This window comes from Medicago sativa, chromosome 5, assembly GCF_051527215.1.
Source record: "Medicago sativa cultivar Bolivia chromosome 5, Bolivia_mono, whole genome shotgun sequence".
Classification (NCBI taxonomy): domain Eukaryota; kingdom Viridiplantae; phylum Streptophyta; class Magnoliopsida; order Fabales; family Fabaceae; genus Medicago; species Medicago sativa.
Genome location: NC_140753.1, coordinates 56643791 through 56661663, shown reverse-complemented (window position 1 = coordinate 56661663; position 17873 = coordinate 56643791). Strand labels below are relative to the sequence as shown.

Sequence of the window (17873 nt, the reverse complement as noted above, 5' to 3'; positions counted from 1 at the left end):
ATGGATGTTTCTGTTGATGCCTCCAATGAATTGCCACCTAATATTGAACCACCTAATGTGTTGCCGGTTGTTGCACTTGAAGTTATAGATGATTCCGAAAATGCCAAACCCGAGGTACCTCCACCGAAAGTTGACATTCCTTTCGGCAATGCGAAAGCAGAGAATTCTCCTTCGATTGTTGTACCTCAAGATGTTGTTGTTTCTATTGATCATCAAGAAAATTTTACCATCAAACAAAAGTTTGCTACGCATAACGATTTTTTGAAGTGGCTTCGAGAGGAAGCAAGGATTTTCAACTGTTATTGGTAAATTAGATAGAGGCGGAAATGGGAGAAATGCATTTGTTATTGTGATATGTGAAAGAGGAGGTTCATACACGGAGTACAAGAAGTTGACGAGGCACAAAATATCTGGTTCGGTTAAATGTGAGTGTTTTTTTTCGGCTGAGAGGTTATTTGTTGATTGTTGGTGATTGAAGCCTCCAAGTTGGTGACGGTAGACACATCCATGACATGGAAGAGGTGTTGAAAGGTCATAAAATCGTCGGACGTCTCAACCCAAATGAAAGCCTATACCTTCATGAGTTGACGGACTCAAATGTTCATCTGAGGGAAATTCTTACCAACTTAAGGAAAAGGAACAGTAAAACTTCAACAATTATCGAGCATATTTATAATGCTTGTCACAGGTATAGGCAGTCCATTAGGGGTACGAGAACGGGCATGCAACATCTTTTGAAATGATTGGTTGAGAATGAATACATTTATCACGTAGGAAGTATCATGATTCCGATGATGTAAGTGATATTTTCCAAGCACATCCAAATGGTATCAAGTTGTTTAACACGTTGTCTACGGTGCTTGTGATGGGTTCCATTTATAAGGCCCACACGTATCGTCTTCCGTTACTTGAGTTTGTTGGTATCACTTCTACCGAGTACATGTTCTCTATTGGATTTGGTTATATGATGTATGAGAAGGAAGATAATGTTACTTGGTCTCATGACAGGTGTCGTGAACTGTTGCATTCCAAAGATATTTCACCCAAAGTAGTTGTCACTAATCAGTAAAATGCTTTGATGAATGTTGTGTATATTGTTTTCCTTGAAGCTACTGCTCTCTTGTGTGAGTATCACATTGAAAAAAATGTTAGAGCAAAATGTAAGATGGATTGCAAAGTTAAGGATTTCAAAGGCAAGGATGGGAAAGAGATCAAGTCAAGAGAGGTGGTGAAGACGGTTATGGTTGCATGGGAGGATATCGTTAATTCTGATACAGAGCAAGCATATGTTGATAATTGCAACCGGTTCAAAGTTGTATGCCACAAATTTCCTAAGTTTTTGGAATATGTTGAAAATACAATTTTGGGTTGGGTGAAGGAATAGGTTGTGAAGTTTTGGTTCAATAAAGTCAAGCATATGGGGAATACTACAACAAACAGAGCAGAATATGCACACAGACGGTTGAAAAAGTATCTTACTATAGTAGTATGGGTGAATTAAGTACAAACTGGAACTCCGTTCACAACATACTAGAGTCGCATCATACTCAAATACATGCTTCCTTCCAGACGAGCATGATCATGCTTGAACATAGGTTCAAAGGAAAGTTGTTGTAGCTAGGTTGATTCGAAACATATCAAGGAACACTTTGCATTATCTCGCAATCGAGGTTGATCGAGTAGTTGGTTGTAGTACAGATAAATCCAAGTGTGGTTGTTTAATTTTCATCGCTTACAGATTTCCATGTGCGTGTACGATTGCAATGAAGATCAAGAACAACAACCCCATTTGTTTGGATGACATCCACACTCACTAGAAGAGATTGAGGTTCGAGTAAGAGGGTGATCTTAAGGATAGGAAGGCAAACATCTCTATGTTACCATAATGAGATTTGCTTCAGGTATTTTTCTATAAAAATTGTGTTTGGTTCTACCCAGGATTTTACTTCCTGTTGCTATACTGGTTGAATTCAGATTATATAATATGAAAAGCAATTAAATGAATTTTGGATTATATAATCCGAAAATTTTCATTTAAGCACCATGCAGACGTACTTGGTTTGCATGATTTTGGATTACATAATGCATTATTTTCTTAGTTTTCAACAACATTCCACCTGATAGATTTTTGTACGCATTGTAGCCCGATTCATGGACGTTGATTACAACATGAAGGTGCGTATCAAAGAACAATTTCGACAGTTTGCTTTGCAGGAGATGACCTCTATTCGTCCACCGCAAAAAAAAAGTCACCTATAAAGGAGCTCCAAAGAAAAATAAACATATCATTTAGTCAAATAAGTGATCGCCTTTGCTCTGGGAGATTGTTGACTCCTAGGATCAACAAACACGTGCTTCTCATACAAATTCAACAGGGACAAGTAGAGAAAGTGCACCGAAAAGCAACATGTCTCCTAATCCTCCTAAGCCAATTCTGTTTAAAGTCCACATACCACAAAGACCAAATCCCACATTGGATGCATGAATTTATTGAAAAGGAGGTGGATGTAGCTGGTGATGGCCATTGTGTGTTTCGTGCCGTTGCGGACCTACGTGACATGTATGTTGATGATCGGCAGATGATATGTTACCAACTTCACAAAGAGCTTATCGATGAAGAAAATGCGTGCTATCGACAGATGATTGGGGTAGATAGGCGATATAAACAGGTCTTAGGCGCTCTAACTTATTCTGATATTGGTCCTGCTCCACCGGATAAATGGATGGCCATGTCGGATATGAGTTTCCTCATTGTATAGAGATACAAACATGTGGTGGTTCTACTGTCTATTGTGAAAGGGTGATCAGAAACCTATTTCCCTCTATGTGGTGCACCGTCACATAGAGGCCGATTGATGTTTCTGACACATGTGAATGACAACCATTTTATGATAATATATTTGAATGATGGTTGTCCATTTCCTCCCACTTGCCCGCTATGGAGACAACACTCTCGAGATGATGCAAAAAGATGGTCTGATAGATATATCAGACGGATGGTTAACTATAATGAACTACCTCGGGCGGCAGGTTATGAGGTGATAAGAGATGACGAAGATTTGTACATTATTGAAAATCTTGATCCTGTAAAGAAGCTTGTTGCAGAGAAGAAGGTTGAAGATGGTGTAAAGATTGAAAAGGATAAAAGCTATAACCTTGATGATGTTAGCATAGATCTTGGGGCGGATTAGATTAAATGTATATCGTTAGTTGAAATGTATATCATTAGGTGAAATGTGTAAAGATATAAATTCAACTTTTTTGGTATAATGATATATATATATATATATATATATATATATATATATATATATATATATATATATATATAGGGTTAATAGGTATATGTCATTTCCGGTTTTCCCCCTGTAAATTTTTTTTTTCGATTTACCCCTTTGTAAATTTTTATTTTGTTTTGATTTACCCCCCTAATAGGCCAAACAAAAACCAATTTTATTTTTCTTTTCAAGAAATTTTCGTTTTTGTTTGGCCTATTAGGGGGTAAATCAAAAAAAAAATTACAGGGAATATATATATAGGGTTAATAGGTCTTTACCCCCTGTAATATAGGTCATTTCCGGTTTTCCCCCTGTAAATTTTTTTTTTCGATTTACCCCTTTGTAAATTTTTATTTTGTTTTAATTTACCCCCCTAATAGGCCAAACAAAAACCAATTTTATTTTTCTTTTCAAGAAATTTTCGTTTTTGTTTGGCCTATTAGGGGGTAAATCAAAAAAAAAAATTACAGGGTATATATATATATATATATATATATATATATAGGGTTAATAGGTCTTTACCCCTCTGTAATATAGGTCATTTCCGGTTTTCCCCCTGTAAATTTTTTTTTCGATTTACCCCTTTGTAAATTTTTATTTTGTTTTGATTTACCCCCCTAATAGGCCAAACAAAAACCAATTTTATTTTTCTTTTCAAGAAATTTTCGTTTTTGTTTGGCCTATTAGGGGGTAAATAAAAAAAAATTACAGGGGAAAAATCGAAAATGACATATTTTACAGGGGGGTAAAGACCTATTAACCCTATATATATATATATATATCTATATATGGTTTTGCTAGAAGACACACTTTATGAAGGTATCTTTTAGCAAGTTATCCTATAGACATTTGCTAAAAGACACCAACTAATTTTTATTAAAGTTTCTTTTAACAAGTTATAACTAAAAAGTTGATAATCACACCTTAAAGTGTGGATTGCTAAAAGACACCTTCATGAGTGCTTTCTAGCAAAACCCATATATATATATATATATATATATATATATATATATATATATATATATATATATATATATCTGTGTGTGTGTGTGTGGGTTCGCTAACTTAGACCAACAAAAAACATGAATGTCCAAGTTAGCAAAAGTGCACCTTTTCATTTGGACAAAAATATCATTCATTTTTATTATTTAAAACTAATAGCTTGAGAGTAACTTTAGTAATTTTCATTAAAACTTATTTGTTAACTTGCACCAATTTGCTAACTTAGACCCACTTTTCTTTTATTACAAATAGTTTGAGGGTTACTTTAGTAATTTTCATTAAAACATGTTTGTTAACTTACACCAATTTGCTAACTTAGACCCACTTTTATTTTATAACAAATAGCTTGAGGGATATTTACTAAACTATCCCTTACTTTAAATTTGTTTACACTAGTAGATATTTAATAAAAAGAGAAATAATATTTGTACAACAATTTTTAACAATTTTTGAAACAATTGTTATTATTGCATTGGAAACTGAAAGTGACATTCATTTTGAAACAATTTTTTTGGCTAAAACGACACTCATTTTGAAACGGAGGGAGTAATAAATAGTATTGACTGGCTGATGTTTGCTTTTCGTGTCTATATTCGTCCCATACTGATGTATTCAAAAAGTTGTTTACTCATTTCAAGGGTAGTAATAAATAATAATAAATAGTATTGACTGGCTGATGTTTGTTTTTCATGTCTACATTCGTCCCATACTGATGTATTCAAAAAGTGGTTTACTCATTTCAAAGGTAATAATAAATAATAATAATAATAATAATAATAATAATAATAATAAATAGTATTGACTGACTGATGTTTGCTTTTCATCTCTCTCTCTCTCTCTCTCTCTCTCTCTCTCTCTCTCTATATATATATATATATATATATATATATATATATATATATATATATATATATATATATGGGTTCTCTAACTTAGACCAACAAAAGACATGAAGGTCCAAGTTAGCAAAAGTACACCTTTTCATTTGGACAAAAATATCATTCATCTTTATTATTTAAAACTAATAGCTTGAGAGTAACTTTAGTAATTTTCATTAAAACTTATTTGTTAACTTGCACCAATTTGCTAACTTAGACCCACTTTTATTTTATTACAAATAGTTTGAGGGTTACTTTAGTAATTTTCATTAAAACATGTTTGTTAACTTACACCAATTTGCTAACTTAGACCCACTTTTATTTTATAACAAATAGCTTGAGGGATATTTACTAAACTATCCCTTACTTTAAAATGGTTTACACTAGTAGATATTTAATAAAAAGAGAAATGATAAATGTACAACCATTTTTAACAATTTTTGAAACAATTGTTATTATTGCATTGGAAACTGAAAGTGACATTCATTTTGAAACAATTTTTTTTGGCTAAAACGACACTCATTTTGAAACGGATGGAGTAATAAATAGTATTGACTGGCTGATGTTTGCTTTTCGTGTCTATATTCGTCCGATACTGATGTATTCAAAAAGTTGTTTACTCATTTCAAGGGTAGTAATAAATAATAATAAATAGTATTGACTGGCTGATGTTTGTTTTTCGTGTCTACATTCGTCCCATACTGATGTATTCAAAAAGTGATTTACTAATTTCAAAGGTAATAATAAATAATAATAATAATAATAATAATTATAAATAGTATTGACTGACTGATGTTTGTTTTTCGTGTCTATAATCGTCCCATACTGATGTATTCAAAAAGTGGTTTACTCATTTCAAAGGTAATAACAAATAATAATAAATAGTATTGACTAGCTGATGTTTGCTTTTCGTGTCTATATTCGTCCCATGCTGATGTATTCAAAAAGTGGTTTACTCATTTCAAGGTAATAAATAATAACAAATAGTATTGACTGGCTAATGCTTGCTTTTCGTGTCTATATTCATCCCATACTGATGTATTCAAAAAGAAATGAGACAAAAACAATCAATCCTTATCCCAATAAGTACAGTCAGCTGCATGGATCAAATTATGACGTAATGTTCTTATCCAAAACTATAAGTGAAGTGCCTTAAAAAGAGTTGGTGGTGTCTATATATTACAATAGCTGAATAGCTATCCCTAATTCATCAACAAAAACATGTCACCCCTTCTTCTTTTACCCTTTGCTCTCTTGCTATTCTTCTTGTTCAAAAAACACAAAACATCTAAGAAATCAACAACTCTTCCACCAGGTCCTAAAGGCCTTCCTTTCATTGGAAACTTACACCAACTTGATAGTTCAGTTCTTGGTTTAAATTTCTATGAACTCTCAAAGAAATATGGCCCTATAATCTCCCTTAAACTTGGTTCAAAGCAAACAGTCGTTGTTTCATCAGCAAAAATGGCCAAAGAAGTAATGAAAACACATGATATCGAATTCTGTAACCGACCCTCGCTAATCAGCCATATGAAAATATCATATAATGGATTAGATCAAATATTTGCACCATATGGAGAATATTGGAGACACACAAAAAAACTTTCCTTTATTCAATTTCTTAGTGTCAAAAGAGTCTCAATGTATTACTCAGTTAGAAAATATGAGGTGACACAAATGATCAAGAAGATATCAGAACATGCATCTTCCAACAAAGTTATGAACATGCAGGAACTTCTTACTTGTCTTACAAGTACTATAGTTTGTAAGACCGCCTTCGGAAGAAGGTATGAAGGAGAAGGAATTGAGCGTAGCATGTTTCAAGGTTTGCATAAAGAAGTTCAGGACTTGCTGATTTCGTTCTTTTACGTGGATTATTTGCCTTTTGTTGGAGGGATTGTTGATAAGCTCACCGGAAAGATGAGTCGCCTTGAGAAAACGTTCAAGGTTTCAGATGAACTTTATCAAAGTATTGTTGATGAACATTTTGATCCTGAAAGGAAAAAGTTGCCTCCACATGAGGATGATGTTATTGATGCCTTGATTGAACTGAAGAATGATCCTTACTGCTCAATGGATCTCACTGCAGAACACATCAAGCCCTTGATCATGGTTAATGTTTTTTTTAATTATTTTTATTCTTCACTCTTATTAAGCCTTCATCTTTGTTCAATTTCAAAACATTTTATTTTTGCAGAACAGTTCATGAAACATATTGATCTTTTCCAATATTGCAGAATATGTCGTTTGCTGTGACAGAAACAATTGCGGCCGCGGTAGTTTGGGCTATGACAGCACTAATGAAGAATCCAAGAGTGATGCAGAAAGTACAAGAAGAGATTCGGAAAGCATATGAAGGAAAGGGTTTTATAGAGGAAGAAGATGTCCAAAAGCTTCCATATTTCAAGGCCGTTATAAAAGAATCAATGAGATTGTATCCAATTTTGCCTATACTTTTACCAAGAGAAACAATGAAAAATTGCAACATTGCAGGGTACGACATTCCAGACAAGACATTGGTGTACGTGAATGCATTTGCGATCCATAGAGACCCAGAAGTATGGAAGGATCCAGAAGAGTTTTATCCAGAGAGATTCATAGGCAGTGATATAGATTTAAAAGGACAAGATTTTGAGCTGATTCCGTTTGGTTCTGGGCGAAGAATTTGCCCCGGCTTAAACATGGCTATTGCAACCATAGACCTTGTAATTTCTAATCTTCTCTATTCATTTGATTGGGAAATGCCTGAAGGAGCTAAGAGGGAAGACATAGACACTCATGGTCAAGCAGGACTTATTCAACACAAGAAAAATCCTCTCTGTCTTGTTGCTAAGAAGCGAATTGAATGCGCGTGATCTTGAACTTGCATGTTATAGTTAAGTGAGTCTTCATGTTTAATATTATAATAAAAGACTCATAGAAATAAAATTCATCTTTCAGTATAGACTGTTCCTTTGTAATTCAGGGGAGTGGTAAGTAGGACGAGTTTGGTCTGATATGTCGCGTTGTATGAAGTCTGAGAGTCGAGAAATGGTGAAGAACATTAAGGTTTTATCCTATAAATGACCTTGTTCTCTGTGTTGATTTTGAATGTTATTTTACAAAGTAGTTCCCTTTGATTTCAGCAGTTGTTTTTCTTTCTTGAATCTCACTAGATTTTCCTTCTTTCAATAAAAGTTGTATTAAATCAGCCTCTCAGTATTTGATGATTTGAAAAAGAACCTGTAAACATTCATAAGTGCTTTAAATTGAGAACAAATATTGACATTATGAAGCAAACAACTAAGTGACTAGAATAAGTTGATGGCTTGTGTAAGCTTATAGATAATCACTTATCGTGATAAGCACATGCGCTATTAGCTGCAAATAAGGGGTATATTAGCATGTACCAAAACAATTTAATTTTATCTTTTGCCATCGAAACAGCTTATGTAAGCTTATAGATAATCACTTATCATTATATGCGCTCGTGTTATAAGCTACAAATAAGTGGTTTAATAAAACAAGGTTTAAATGATGGCTTCTATAAAAATAAATGGATAAAATGATGTCACTGGAGCCTATTGAAAACCCAACCAAAATTTTAAAATTTATTTAGAGCAGTATTTTAAAAAAAAAAAATTATTATTCACTAGTCTTCTTTTTAGTCAATTTATATTTCCCAATGATTGGTTTTTTAGTCAAGACAGCACTGATGTATATTTCCCAATGAGAACAACTTGCTTTCGGAATATCAGTTGAATTTGTAGCATTACAATCAATAGAGAAGAAATCTGTTACATCATTTGTTTGTCTTTTATGTATGTGCAGCCACCTGAAGTTCACTGCATCTGTCTGTTTTGCTCCTTATAGCTCTAGCTATATTGTTTATAATTTCTTCTGCAATCATTATGCATTGTATATCCACAAGTTTAATCAATCATTATATTTGAACAACTCATATTTTTCTACGCTCTTTGAACATCTCATTTTTTCTCTATCTCTTCCTTCCTATCATATCATCAATATATCATATTTATCACGTCTCTCTCTTATCACTTTATATGTCAAGGCATATACATTCAATATAGATGTACACCAAAAAATTTCCAATTTTAATTACTACATATTTATTGAATAGTGGTGATGAACAATATTCTTAACTTTGGGGTGATCTTAATACTTATGTGTGTGATATCACTAGGATTTCTCTAGCTGAACATATTGGTTGTGACAGTGTTTGTTTAAAAATAGGGTAAGGCTGCGTACAATACACCAAATGGTGGGACCCCTTCCCAGACCCTGCATATGGGGGAGCTTTAAGTGCATCGGGTTGCCCTTTTTTAGTGTAGTTTTTCATGATATTCTATATGTTGATTGTATGGGTTTCTTACCGTCACTTTTTGGTTATTTTTTTACATGAAGTTGCATACAATTTTCTATGAATAAAATTAATGAATTAAAGAGATATATAGTTTGCCTCATATGATTTTCAATAGGAATTTGCCTGAGCTCGACTCAGTAAAAAATGGTTCATCTCAAAACTCAACTCGAATTCGAACCAAACCTTTTTTTAGTTCGAGTTCGACTCGTTTAAAGTTCAAGAGCAACTCGGTTCAACTCGTCTAGTCGAGTCTAAAGGCAAATCCAATGTGCCCTAAAATATAAAAAAAATTGCACTAATACTGTTATGATAATTGCATTTGACAGCCCTGCTTTTTTTATTTAGACCTCAAGGACATAATCAAAACGATTAACATATAGCAACGAGTCATTCCCTCAGCTAAAAGATAATGAAAGTTGACAACTCTCTTATTATATAGCCAAAGCATCCTCTTAATTTCTTATACCTGCTCGATGTAGGACTATTACAACTTGTTAGTTTTATAGCTTAAACAAAAGAAAGTTTTATAGTTTTATAAATTGGTTCATGAACCAAAAGAAACTTAGTGACTAGGTAATACGTTTGTTTAGAGAAAGTAGCTGGGTAATAAACTGTTGTATTTGTTCGGTTATTTGTATACAAATACAAATTATTCTTAGTTGCTGGATTGTTGTTTTTGTTTATTTTATATACAATAATCGAGCTAAACTCAATCAACAAGTCAAACTATATATAGTTCAAGTTTAACTTATTTAGTTAACGAACTTAACTTTCAACTCAAGTTCAACTCATTTGGTTCATGAACCAAGTTCAACGACTTAATTGCTGAGTCGAGTTCCAAACTATTTTCGAGTTGTCTTAGTTCATTGTCATCCCTAATTGTCAAGAATAATCTGTATTTTATTACCTATCTCTATTACAAAAATAGTTTGTCTTTTATTAAGATTTCATCCAATTTATTTGCGAAAATAATATGTATTTTGTACACACAATCAATCAAAATATTTAAAATCTTTATATCAATTTATATTTTTAATTTAAGTGGTAATTCAAAATATTTTGATTGATTATGTGTGTGCAAAGTTGTTTTGAACCGTAAACCTACCATCATTAAACTCATAATAAAATAGCATTAATATGTTTTTTTTGAGAATCAAATAATAAAAAAGTGTGTTTGGACTAACTCTGGTGTCTTTATTCAACCGCTATTACTATTACCCAAAATCACACGAGTTGGAAAAAAAATTAAAAAATATTTTATTTCAATAACAACAAAAATAACATAATAATATTGTAACTTTTGTGTTCATGATTTGAAAAGTTGATATATATGAGAAAGTCTTTGAAGTTCAGATACATCAAAATGGATGACGTACTGTAATCGATATGTATTCTACATCGATACCTGTCGATACGTCCTGATACGTATCAGAAGAATATTCGAAGAATAAATATTTTTTTAATAAAACAATTATCTGATATTTTTCTGATACATCGAGAATACACTAGGGATAGGCGGTGGGATACCGATATGCGCGGGCTACCTGATGTTTTTATTATATTTGGTATATAATAGAAACATCAGGTAGCTATTGTTGATTGTTGTGTGAAGACAATTTAATTGTTGTGCATTATCGTATTTTTATGTCTGTTTGGTCTAGGTTTTGCGCCATTTTTTTTCTTTTGAGTTCTACTCCATATTTTTATTTTGAGTTTTAATATGTAGTTTAAATTTAATTTTTAATTGAAGTATACTAATCATATTGTATCTTGAATTTTAAAAAAATTATGTATTGATATCATGTATCTGTATCGTATCATATTAGGTATCATGGCTTCATAAGAGAAAGTGTCTTAAAAGAGTTGATGGTGTATACATTAAAGGATTTGAAGTGTGATAAATAAATAATAAATGTATTGATATGCTGATGTCTGCTTTTGAAGTGTGACTGATCAATATCAAATAATAAGTGTGATTGGATTGCTTTTGGTTCTATATTCGTCCCATACTTGTGTATTCAAAAATGGAATGAGACAAAAACAATTTAAAAATTATATTGTAACTTTTATCTTATGTTAATGATATGAAAAAGTTGACACATATTAGAAAATGCTTTAAAGAAGTATGAGGTGTTGTTTCATCAGCAAAAATGGACAAACAAGTAATGAAAACACATGACATCGAATTCTGCAAGAGACCCTCGTTAATCAGCCACATGTAAATATCATATAGAGAATATTAGATCAAGTATTAAGCCTTAATCTTGGTTCAATTTTGAAACATTTTATTTTTGCAAAACACTTAATGCCTCTCCCGAAAAATCTTAATCGTTGAATTAATTTAATTTATGCAAGATCTCTGCTTCAGAAACTTAAATTACTGACAGAATAATCTTCTATGACCTCAGTGAATAATGACTGGCAAAATTGGGTGGTGCTACGTGGAAGTGAGGGGACCAAGGTTGAGGACATACAAGTAATTGGTAAAGCTATTGGTGTCTCTTTTGAGGAAATTACTCATAACAAGTTTAGTGTGCTATCTCGGCCTAGAAACATTGCGGTAGGCCCGGTGTTGACGCCTGTGGAGGATGGGGGAGGTGCAGTGGAGGGGGATGTGTAGGGGGCGGTGTGTTAGTGGAGGTTGTGTAGGGTGGGTGTGAGCAATGAAGCTTGTCTCTTGGAATGTGCGGGGGTTGGGTGGTGTACTGTAGAGAAAAGGAGGGAAGTTAGGAAGTTTGTGGGAGAAAAAAGTCCTTTAATTCTTTGTCTTCAAGAAACAAAATTAGTTGTTTGTGAAGAGTCCTTGTGTACTTCGATGTGGGGTCATTCAAATTTTTCTTTCTCTTATCGCCCGTCATTGGGGGCGTCAGGGGGGTTGTTAACTATGTGGGATACTGAGGAAGTGGAGGTTTGGTCATCTGTTAGTAAGGATCATGTGTAATATCCCGCTTTTTATGATATGATGATTTACCCGACGACGATAGATTATTCGCGTTTAAGACTAAGGGTAATTTGGTAAATGTTCATGGAAGGGCTATAAAAGAATTTTAGGTCCAAAATTCCTCATTATTCTCTTCACTTTCTCTCTCTAGGGTTAAGACATAAATTTTGCTCTCCCTTCTCTCTAAGAAATCGGTCCACTCTCTCTCTCTCTCCTTGCTTGATTTTTGCTTCAAACTTCTCCAAGTTGGAATTCTTCCAAGAGTTGGTGGTTGTAGCAAACTTCTCAACTTGTTTTCTTGTTTGCTAGAGGTGTAAATAGTTAGGGTTTGGTTGTGTTGAAGCTTGGCAGCAACTACAACTATCTAAAGGTGAGTTCTAGGTTAGATTCTACCCAAGGGTTTAGTGTGTTTATGCTAATAAGAGAGTGCTTGAACTTTTAGGGTTTTACATAGTGTTATGTTACCCCTTTTCATTATTATGCTTTCTATACTTGTGTATGCTTGCTTCAAGACTGTTTTCAGGATTCCTATGGTTACTAGAGATACCATATGCCTTGGGTCACTTTGTGATGAAGATTTTTGGCTCAAAACATCTTTTATGCAGGTGTTGTTCTGCACCAACTCGCCACAGCGAGCATGGAGCTCGCGAGGCGATCAAGAAGAGCAGAAAAGGGGGGGGGGGGTTGCTCGCCCCAAGCAGGCACGGATCTAGTGTGGGGGCAATGGGGTCAAGCGACCCCACTTGCCTCCACATGTGTATTGTATTTTTAACCCAAAAGTAGATATATATATATATATATATATATATCTAGTTTGACCCCTGTTTATATAGTATTATTGTCTTCACATAGTCTATTTATTACATTATAAAAATTACAAAACTAAGAAGGATCATAATGGGTGTTCTAAGAGCACTAGTTAATAAATCAAAAAAGTAGTTTTTTTTTGTTTTATAAAAAGTTATAATTATTATATCGATCCAAATAATGCTTATTTTTAAGATAAAATTTTCTTTTATGAAATCTTTAACCAATTATCTCAGAGCATATCGTTGGCAAGACCATACAACTACTATTATAATATAAACTATTTTTATATTTGTTGAAAAAATGTTGTGACTGACGCTACGCGTTATAAAGTTTTATATGATTTTCGCACGCTTACGCGTTTATAAAATTTTATATAATTTTTTATGAGATAACTTGACCCCACTGATTAAAATTTCTGGATCCGTCACTGGCCCCAAGCTCGCCAAGGCGAGTAGCTACTCGCCACTGCGAGTAAGCTCACTCGCGAGGCGAGTGAATGGTGGCTTCTGCCCTGTTCGCTCGTTTCATCTCTTTTGTCGTACTTTGGTTCGGTTTTCGCTCATGCAACCTTTTATAAACGTAAACCCTTCATGACTAGTCCCCAAGGCATATGTTTTTAAAATAGTCTCTTGTAGGGTGAAGCAAGTATTCAATCATATAGTAAAGCATGGCTTGTGGGATATAAATCAAGTAATGATTGGGTAGCAAGCAAATATCTAGCAAGAGGGAACAACTAGAGCCTCGACTTAGTTGTCGAGAATTATACTGTTTAGCCTGAATGTTAAGTATGTGTAAGTTGCAAAGAATTTATTCTACGCCCATGAACAAGAAAAACATGTATGTGATTTACCCTAGGGGATCGATCAAGGATCCGAGGTAAAGGAATTAACTTGAATAGTTTAACCTTTCATGTATGCATATGAATTTGATTATTACAAGACGTAGGTGCTCGTGTCTCTTGTTATCCACGCTAGGGGGATACGGGAGGTTCCCGAACCAAGGGGAACGATTCAAGTCGTAAGGGACCCGTACGACACCGAGGGAGTCCGATGTGCGTACATCGGTCATGTATGGGAATGTTCTCGGGGTTACTCCACCCGGGGCTTTCCGTAAAATGAATCAAGATAATGTTTGTTTTAGCAACGCTAACATAATGATTTAATGAATGTATTCATGCATGATTATGATATGTAGTTAGTTATGAAATATGCCAATGACGAACTTATGTTTCCCTAATCGTCTGGCTCAGGTTGTGTCATGAATATGTTATGTTTAGGCCTCGATGCGTATAGTGTATCTTGGTAACGCGGTATTAGGTTCCCCTTATCCACCATGACACATATGTTGTTATTAAAGCCTACAACATGTTACAAAGAATTTAAGACGGATTCTAGTATGCACATCCATCTAGATAAGAATGGCCACACACGTATAATCAACCGGCAGGTTGTAATTTAGACACGTGATAACCATAGGTTTCTCCCCGAGGTTATCACTAGCCTAGGGCTAGAAAGAACTCACTGAGGCATTATGTCTCACCCAACTCCTTATTTGTTCAGGTTCTCAGGTTGTACGAGGAAAAGGTAAAGAAAAAGTCTTGGATTGAACGAGTCTTTGTGGAATCTTCTGGTTGTGGATTAGAGATGCATATGTTATATTATGTGATGTGATGTTCAAACTTTGTATTTACTACTTCGTTTGACAAACTTTGGTGTAATAATGTAACATATAGATACTTTGGGATGTTGATGTACCTAAACTCTCGACTTAATGTCGTTTTCTGTATTGTATAATTAATGTATCCAATATCAGTTCTAGCGCACATTAAGTCTCTCGTCATATGAAGAAAAAAAACATAGAAACATGGGTTTAATTGAGAAACTTTTTACAAAGAAAAAGAAATAGCCTATTATTTTTTGTGATGGCCGGGGTTCGAACCCCGGACCTTGCATATTTTATGCATTGTCCCTACCAACTGAGCTAAGCTCACGAGGACAAAGAAATAGACTATTTTAAAATATTGTCAAAAATTTCTCAATTAGACTCATGTTTCTATTTTTTTTTCACATACGAGGAACTTAATTGAGAAATTTTTGACAAACACAAGGACTATTTTAAAATATTAATAGAGTCAGAGACTAATTAGAGAATCACTTATAAAGACTAAGACAAAATTGATGGTTTACTCGTTTAAACTTATAAAGATTAAGACAAAATTGGTGGTTTACTCATTTAAAGTGTGATAAATAGATAATAAATAGTATTGACTTGCTGATGTTTGCTTTTCGTGTGCCTATATTCATCCCATACTGATGTATTCAAAATGGAATAAGACAAAAACAATTTAAAATAATATTGTAACACTTTAATGGTGACGGCACATATTATAAAGTGCCTTAAAGAAGTCAATGGTGTGTATATCTTAAGGATTTAGAGTGTGATAAATAAAGAGTAAAATAGTACTGACGCAACAACAACAATAATCAAGTCTATCCCATTAAGTACAGTCAGCTACATAGATTAAATTATGGATAATGTTCTATCCAAAACCAAAGCAACAACAACAATTGAGAAAATTGTTTAACTGAGAAAACTTTTCATATCAACTCGTTAACCTCTAAATCTTTTCTAATAGTTGATAATGTCTATATATTAGCGGATATACATAACACACATACCATGAGATTTCAATAGCTGAATAGCTATCCCTACTTCAAGAACAAAAACATGTCACTCCTTGTTCTTTTACCTTTTGCTCTTTTGCTTTTCTTCTTGTTCAAAAAACACAACATCTAAGAAATCAACAACTCTTCCACCAGGTCCTAAAGGCCTTCCTTTCATTGGAAACTTACACCAAATTGATAGTTCAGTTCTTGGTTTAAATTTCTATGAACTCTCATGGGCGCTTTCTAGCAAAACATATAGGTTCACTAACTTAGACCAACTAAAAACATGAAGGTCCAAGTTAGCAAAAGTGCATCTTTTCATTTGGACAAAAATATCAATCATCTTTATTATTTAAAACTAATAGATTGAGAGTAACTTTAGTAATTTTCATTAAAACTTATTTGTTAACTTGCACCAATTTGCTAACTTAGACCCACTTTTATTTTACAGCAATGATAACTGAACACAAAAAACTATACACAATACAGACACTATGGGTAGTTTGGACATTTCAGACTTAAAAGCAGGGGCATTTTTGTCAAAACAGCACATTCAATCTTCTTCCTCTCTTTTCTGCGTCCTTCTTCCCTCAATATTCTTCCACCGCCTTTTTTTTCTGCGTCCTTCTTCCCTCAATATCCCACCACCGCCGTCCTCTGTTTCATCACCACCGCCATCTCCCACCACCGCCGTCCTCACCACCGCACACTTCTTCCCTCGGATATGGAACTGACTGCGTCGGCGATCTCCTCTTTTCGCTCACGCCGCCGGAAATCTGTTCAGATCATCCTCATCAGTCGCGAATGTCGGCGTCCTTTTGATCCGTCCAGATCTGGAAACGTCACGACCATCCTCACCACCATCGAATCGTCACTGAGAAAACAGATCTGTTCAAAACTCCGACGAGCAGATCCGTTTTCGCCGCTGCAGATCTGTTCATAACTCACGATTTTAAGACTGACAGAAGTTACGACGGCGGTGGCTAGAGAACCGGCGAGCAGCGGCGTTGAACAGAGATAAGCGGAGAGATGGTCTTGAAGAAGGAGAGAGAAGGAAAGGAAATTAAAAAAAATAAAAAAATTGAAAAAAGATGTATAAAGCTACAGTGACATATGGTGTCTGTATTGTGTTTAGTTTTTTGTGTTTGCTTATCATTTCTGTTTATTTTATTACAAATAGTTTGAGAGTTACTTTAGTAATTTTCATTAAAACATGTTTGTTAACTTACACCAATTTGCTAACCCACTTTTATTTTATAACAAATAGCTTGAGGGATATTTACTAAACTATCCCTTACTTTAAATTGGTTTACACTAGTGGATATTTGTTTTTTTGTCCAGATGAAAAAGTGCATTTTTCTAACTTGGACCATCATGTTTTTTTCGTGTCTACATTCGTCCCATACTGATGTATTCAAAAAGCGGTTTACTCATTTCAAGGGTAATAATAATAATAAATAATAATAATAATAATAATAATAATAATAATAATAATAATAATAATAAATAGTATTGATTAGCTGATGTTTGCTTTTCGTGTCTATAATCGTCCCATACTGATGTATTCAAAAAGTGGTTTACTCATTTCAAAGGTAATAACAAATAATAATAAATAGTATTGACTGTCTGATGTTTGCTTTTCGTGTCTATATTCGTCCTATACTGATGTGTTCAAAAAGTGGTTTACTCATTTCAAGGTAATAAACAATAATAAATAGTATTGACTGGCTGATGCTTGCTTTTCGTGTCTATATTCGTTCCATACTGATGTATTCAAAATTGAATGAGACAAAAACAATCAAACCTTATCCCAATAAGTACAGTCAGCTGCATGGATCAAATTATGACGTGACGTTCTTATCCAAAACTATAAGTGAAGGGCCTTAAAAAGAGTTGGTGGTGTCTATATATTACAATAGCTGAATAGCTATCCCT

At 33.9% G+C, this 17873-nt stretch overlaps 1 protein-coding gene and 1 pseudogene across 1 annotated transcript; both read left to right on the top strand.

Moving 5' to 3' along the window:
* LOC146923326 (uncharacterized) lies at window positions 1-3191 on the top strand (annotated as a pseudogene).
* Window positions 3192-6362: 3171 nt separating this feature from the next.
* On the top strand, window positions 6363-8282 carry LOC146923325 (6,7,8-trihydroxycoumarin synthase-like). The gene is made up of 2 exons (XM_085716085.1): window positions 6363-7270; window positions 7396-8282. The coding sequence occupies exons 1-2, from the start codon at window positions 6380-6382 to the stop codon at window positions 8011-8013; spliced, it is 1509 nt and encodes a 502-aa protein (XP_085572211.1). The 5' UTR covers window positions 6363-6379; the 3' UTR covers window positions 8014-8282.
* The last annotated feature ends 9591 nt before the right edge of the window (window positions 8283-17873 follow it).

What these genes read in the sequence shown, in the direction of transcription:
- LOC146923325 (XM_085716085.1), top strand. Translation starts at nt 6,380, where the DNA reads ATGTCACCCCTTCTTCTTTTACCCTTTGCTCTCTTGCTATTCTTCTTG. An exon ending in ACATCAAGCCCTTGATCATG is followed by an intron (nt 7,271 to 7,395) that starts GTTAATGTTTTT and finishes CCAATATTGCAG; the next exon opens with AATATGTCGTTTGCTGTGAC.